The sequence below is a fragment of the Olea europaea genome, unplaced genomic scaffold, assembly GCF_002742605.1.
Source record: "Olea europaea var. sylvestris unplaced genomic scaffold, O_europaea_v1 scaffold1256, whole genome shotgun sequence".
Classification (NCBI taxonomy): domain Eukaryota; kingdom Viridiplantae; phylum Streptophyta; class Magnoliopsida; order Lamiales; family Oleaceae; genus Olea; species Olea europaea.
Genome location: NW_019230002.1, coordinates 181,646 through 188,365, shown reverse-complemented (window position 1 = coordinate 188,365; position 6,720 = coordinate 181,646). Strand labels below are relative to the sequence as shown.

Here is a 6,720-nt window from a genome sequence, read left to right as displayed (position 1 = left end):
TCCAGTTTTGATGTTGAACTCGGTTTTAATGGTTAACTGAGCCCGGGAATCAGCGTGAGCAGCAAGAGGAAGGTCCTAACAATAATAATAATAATAATAAAAAAGGAGAATAATATGAATAAACCTAATTCTTCCAGTTTGTGCTTCATTCCCCATTCCCCGGATGTGGTTCCACTCTCATTTCCCCACTGGTTGGCTCTCCCAGATAGGGATGGGACAAATTTGGAGGTGGGACGGGGATGGGGACCGGATGGGAATGGTAAGGGGATAAACGTCTTTGACAATAAAATAAAAAATTTTAAAAATGAACTTTTTTACTGCATTAGATAAAAACTGTCCACTGAATCCCAATTTATTACATATTTTAACGTTTTGAGAGGACTCTTAAAAAAATAATATAGCCAGTGGACCAACATGTTGCTGGATTATGTAAAAATTATAATTTTACTGCATTTTGTCATTTAAATAAGCCCATGTTTGGACTTCATTTTATTGTGATTTTGAGAGAACTTATTTTGAAATAGTGATTTTTTGGAAAATATGTAATAGAAAAATAATGAAAAATTTTGAATTTATGTATAATATTATTTTAAGAAAGAATGTATGATTAAAAATAACTTAAGAGGTTTTTATTTTTTTTTTTTTTTTTTTTTTTTTTTTTTTTTTTTTTCCCGGGGGGGGGGGGGGGGGTTGTAAAAACCCAGCATCACAAAAAAGTGTTCTCTTTGAGTGACTTTTCACGAGTCTAAAAGCTGTTTTTTTATTGTTATTTCCAATAATCACAAGCATGATTGATGTACTACAAGTCCAGGCCAACCGCATAACAAGAGAATTTAGCTTTTTAGCGTCAACTCATTTTCTCATAACATTTGCCAGCCTGAATATCTTCTTTTAAAATTTAAATACACCCTGAAAGCCTGGCATTATGTATATAACCAATAGATAAAACTGCATCTATTATCTCATGCATATTGCCAAGTAGTTATTATTTCTTTTGTTGAAACTGTCTGTCTATGGTGAAAGAAATGAGAAATTTTGGTTTATGTCTCTCATAGTACATATTTGTTCCATTTATCTACTCAATCTTAGCCACATGAAAAGAAATTTTAGCCCTTGTTTGAGCCCCATTCTTTTTGAAAAATTCATTTTTCAACGGTGTTTTGACATCATTTTAACCACACATTTTTCAATAAAATAATATTACATGCAAATTCAAAACTTTTCATTATTTTTTAACCACACATTTTCCATTAATACACTATTCAAAAATTCATTCTTCTAAAAAAAATGGAGCTCAAACAAGGGCTTAATTATGAGATATTAGAGATCTTTTATTTAAATTTATTGATTTAGGTGACTAGCTAGGAGCCCTCGATTTGATACAAATTTGAGTTTGGAGGAGAGAAAGAAGGACGCCTTGACCTGTGACGCATTCTTAAATTAGTTTGAACATAATACCTTACCTAATTATTAATTTTAGGGAGCACCTTGCTATCATGAAACGCCAGCTATTACCATAGTAGCTGCATGAATCGAAGCGGATATTGGAGTGGGACCCTCCATATCCTTCTTACTCTTTCTCGAGTCAATCGTAGAGCTAGAATTGGAAAGAGGGGGATTAGACTTCGGGTAGGTAGTAGCAGACGCTTATTGCGCAGAAAAAGGGTAACTAAATGTGCACGCGTAGCGTGCATTTGTTGATGGATTTGAAAAACTACCTACAAATGCGTGCCAACGTGCTCCTGTAAGGCTATCTGTACATCCCCTTGTACAGATAGCAAAATTCTAACTAAATTATATACATGTAACTAGACCAAAAGCTTGAACTTGATAAAGAAATGTATGTACCCTTCTCATATATTCCTCAAAAATGAAAAACGATTTAATTACCTCATGCCATGACAAATATTTATAAAGAACCAAATAGATCAAGAAGATTCAATGTAGCAGAAAAAAGTCTTAATTGATTTAGTTTGATAGCATTAACTGATGGAATGGATATTGAACAAGAGATCCAAGTTACCAACTTGTTCAAATCCATCAAAACTTTTACAAGATTGCCACACAAATTTACTATGCTTTTTTTTTTTAATTAAATTATTACAAAATAATCTCACTCATTCTCACACATTCGTTCTTCTAATTCTAATTAATCCTAGTACATTTAGCTAAATTTAAAAAAAAAAAAGACACTCTGATTTTTGTAGAAATCGAATCAACCGGGGACAAGACCAGAAGATAAAGCCATTAGCAGGATTGCAGCGTCCTTCTCATCTTGTGGAAATACTTGGTTAAAGGCCGAATTCTTGCTCAAATTTATCAAGAAATCCTCAAAGCCGAGTTTCTTCTTATCATTGGATGGTCCAGCAGTGATTTTACAATGCTTTTTCAAATGTGCTGCGTGTCTATTTTTGCTAATCTTGTCTTTGTGGTGCACCTTGATCTTCTTTGGCGATGGTTCAGTCGTAATGGCCATCCCATTAGCATCATCAGCTGATGCTGCAGCCATGGCTCGCCTCGCCTTTCTTTGCCTAATCCCACAGGCGTTGCAAAGAGACTACAAAAAGATCGAAAAGAAAAATGGGCAAATTAGAGATTGAAATTTAGCATATTAATGATTTATATTTAAGATACATTTGCTTTAATTGATGCTTCAATACTCTTAGAATGATACTGAATAGCTTATTTTTCTTACTTAATATTGTCCAATGGAAACAATACATGCCATCTAATATAACATCTCAAACATGGAATTAGAAATTTGGGAAAATGTGTACCTTAGGACCTTTGGGACCACTTCTCCAAAGGGGGGTCTTGGTTGTGTTACAATCAGCACAAACCCTAATTGGGTTATTATTGTTTGAAGAACTGTTTCTGCTTAAATCAGTTTCCAAAGAAGAGGATGTCTGCTTCTGACGATTTTCTAACTTTTTTGTTTCATTATTAGTTATTTTTAGACTAACACGATCCGAATTCTGCATCTTGTGCATCAATCTCATCTTCGAAGACATCCACTTAACAGGACTATTATTATTCTCCAGTACACTTTCAGATGGATTTTCTTTCTTCCAAAGAGTTAATTTATGACCACTATCATAGGCGTAATTAACATCCTGCGTTTAAAATATCAAAAGAATTTGTGGGGATCATTAGTACAATAAGAATAGATAATTGGGAATATTATAATCATTAGAATTCCATGATCGATATTAACAAAAACGATCAAAGGGATCATCAGTATAATTTGGTATTTAATAAAAACCATGAGCAAACATAAAACTTTATACCTTTTGATGCTGCTGAGGCCGGTAGAATTCATGGCGATAAAATTTCGCTTGATCTAGAGTTGGGTTGAAGAAATAATGGCATGAGAGTGAAGACGATGAAGCAATTTGATGGTTTGCACCAGATAGCAAGGGGTGTTGATCATCGTGTTCTTCATTTCTCTCGAGAACGATAGGTGACGAATTAAGGATCATTGGAGTCATTTAGATGGAATTTTCTTCACGAGCTTGGGGCGTAGAAATGAAAAGTTTTCTTGATTATATTATCCAGTGAAAGAATTATAAATTTGAGATAGAGGGCTATAGAGGGAAGTAAACAGAAGCTGGTATTGTTGTGTAAAAGGGCCTAATGAGCAGCGATCGAAAGGTGTTTTAAAAGGGAATAGGGAGGGAGAGGGCGAGAGGGGCCTAGACATTCACATGACTTCATGACAGCCAAACAAACAACCATAAGAGACAAATCAAAAGGAAGGAGTAGAATGCTACCACACGACAGAACCCTATCTCTAAAAGTTTCCATCTTTAACAAATCTGAGTGTCTTGTTTGGCAACGTTAACTCACCAATACTAAATTTTAAGGAAGAGAAGAAAAAGGATAAAATAACTTATTTTGTATTTTCCCATCTAGTCAAATCGTTATGGCAAACCAAACATGCCATATTATATATTATACTGTTGATTAGAGAAGAAAATTAATAGCCACCACATATTGGAACATCTTTAACTAACCTCCTATACTGATACTATTTCTTTGATTTTGGCTTAACTTAATAATTAATATATATAATCCAATCCCATTTCGACCAGCTGCCAAGGAAAATGGCCCGATTAGAGAAAATCCTACCACATTCTTGATCCTCTAATATATCATATATTAATTTTTAATGAGTACAAGCTAATTGAGCTTTTCTGTGTGTCAACATACTCATTTTTGACCATTTATTCAACGATAAAATATTCGACAAATAAATCAAAAAATTTCCATACTCTTAACTACATATTATTCAAAAATTTACTATTCAAAACAATATTTTTGCCAAATAATTTCCATTAAACAAAGGCTTAGCCCTTGTTTGATTCCCATTGTTTTAAAACTTTTTTTTCTATAAGATCAATTTTAATCATACATTTATAAAATAAAATATTCTGCACGTAAACTCGAGATTTTTTCTTATTTTTCACTACACATTCTCCCAAAAAATACCATTCAAAACTCTTTAAAATGGTAATATAGCCACGAAACGGGCTTAGTATTGCCAAAAAGCATCATGAATGCTTTTGCAGGTAGGACACCAACCTCTTTTCTTCGCCTTCCGACACCCATCTTCAGAATTTTCTTTGACTTTCTTTTTTGGGTTTCTCATTTTAATTCCCAGTTTGACAATTCATTTTACGGAACTTTTTTTTTCTTAAATTTGTCTTTAACCAAAATTCTTACAATAAAATTTTATACACGTAAATTTAAAATTTTTTCCTACTTTTCTGTAATACCTTAATTTAGTAAAAAACAAAACAAAAGAAAAAAAGGAAGAAAAGTCAAACTTTAGCAAAAAAAAGAAGGTATAACATTGTATCAATCCAATTCCACCCACAATCAATTCAAAAACACACACAACACACATAACACACACAAATGAAACAAAACAGAGAAGAAACGAGAAGGAGAAAAAGAGAGGGAAAAGAAAGGAAAAAGAAGAAAAAAAAAAAAAAAAAGAGGAAGAAAAAAATAGGAAAGTTCACCTATGCTGTTAGAAAATAAGTGATCTATATTATTAGATTTGAATTCCTCAATTTTGAAAGGTAAGTAAAAAGTTACTTATTATCAAGTTATGTTGATTTTATAATTGTTAGATTATTAGACTAAATTCAATTTTATTGAAGGGGTTAAGTATAATAAACTATGAAATTGAGTAAGATGAAAGAAAAACTAGTTTTAGTGACTAAAGAGACTATAGAATCGCCCAAATGTGAAATAATTAAGTTTGGGTATCGCTTATTTAATTATTGAAATTATTTAAACTAATTAATTGTTTATTTAAAAATTATATCGTATTTCAGGCGACGATACTGACGTCAGAACAGCTTACCAACCGGGTTGATTTTGCGAACATAGTACTGTGAGTGAAAAAATATAAATATTTTTAAAATATTTATAAATTAAGTATATTATCAAAGTATGTGCAATTATGTGTTCGAATTATATGGATATTTTTAAAATATTTATAAATTAAGTATATTATCAAAGTATGTACAATTATGTGTTCGAATTATATGGTTATTATGGAAATCCCTTTTATTATGATACATGTGGAATATCAAATATTATTTATGGTATATTTGTGACTTGCTATGTAAGACATGTAATATTGAGATTTGTTTGGTATGTGAGACATGCAATATTGAGATCGGTCAGAAAAGTACTCATGATTATATACTTCTTCTAGTTCACAGAGGGGTTTTGGCCGTGTTCTATCCTACATGGAGGGTCTTGACCTGACATTGATCTTGATCGTGTACATATAGTTCACAGAGGGGTCTTGGGCGTGTTCTAGAATTGATTATAAGAGGTTTTTGAGATCTACTTTCGTTCACAGAGGGGGCCAAAGGCCCGTGGCGAAAGTTCTTAGCCCGAGGGGCAGATTACAGATTTCAGTTAGAGGGTACATTTGATTTCTAGTACATTTGATGTGATGAAATTATAGCATGATTACCAGCTTATGTTTATATCATTACTTGAGATGATATTTTACCACGTTATGTGAATGTCTCACGTTTTGGCTATAATTATATGATGTTATCTTGCGAGTTATCAATGATATGAACTCGATTTTCGATAGAAATGTAAAATTAAAAAAGTATAATTATTTTCGAATTTTTCCACTCACTGAGCTATCAACTCATATTTTTTACGATTTTTCCTACAGATAGCAATTGATTCTTTTTAGCTGGAAGAGTCTAATGATTTCGGAATAAGAGCCATGTGACATGTTGAGTGTTATACCTCATTTTGATGAAGCACGAAGAAAATATTTTGAGCCCATCACATTATATTTTACATAAACATTTGATTTTGTTGCATTTTTGAAATAACTCATAGTCAGCCTTGGTGATAGATTTGACATCTAGTCAGTATCTTTCATAAGCGCACGTCACGTTTCGGGTCCACTATAGTGATTCGGGACAGGTCGTGTCAAAGTGGTATTAGAGCATGATTTTGAAAATTTTTATGGTTCATGTATGTTCAGTGGATATGATCACATGTCGTGATGGCAGAAATTACAGGCTCTCTAACTCAAATACATAGAACTAAAAATGATAGAAAGATATTTTTAACAGATCCAAGAAAGACTACCATGTAAGTATGGTAGTTGCAATGATATTATGGTTGAAAATGTTATTAATTGTTGGGTTGGAACTATGTGTGTATGTAAACTAG

General features: G+C 32.5%; 1 protein-coding gene across 1 annotated transcript; it reads right to left on the bottom strand.

Moving 5' to 3' along the window:
- Positions 1-1,944: 1,944 nt before the first annotated feature.
- Positions 1,945-3,702, bottom strand: LOC111374480 (GATA transcription factor 21-like). The gene is made up of 3 exons (XM_022997150.1): positions 3,288-3,702; positions 2,778-3,113; positions 1,945-2,557 (listed from the first exon to the last, which is right to left on the bottom strand). Exons 1-3 carry the CDS (start codon positions 3,486-3,488, stop codon positions 2,216-2,218), a joined length of 879 nt encoding a protein of 292 aa, XP_022852918.1. The 5' UTR covers positions 3,489-3,702; the 3' UTR covers positions 1,945-2,215.
- Between the last annotated feature and the right edge of the window lie 3,018 nt (positions 3,703-6,720).

Coding starts and splice junctions, on each gene's coding strand:
- LOC111374480 (XM_022997150.1), bottom strand. CDS start 3,488: ATGACTCCAATGATCCTTAATTCGTCACCTATCGTTCTCGAGAGAAAT. Junction 3,114..3,287: donor GGCCTCAGCAGCATCAAAAG/GTATAAAGTTTT, acceptor TTTTAAACGCAG/GATGTTAATTACGCCTATGA. Junction 2,558..2,777: donor GTGGTCCCAAAGGTCCTAAG/GTACACATTTTC, acceptor ATCTTTTTGTAG/TCTCTTTGCAACGCCTGTGG.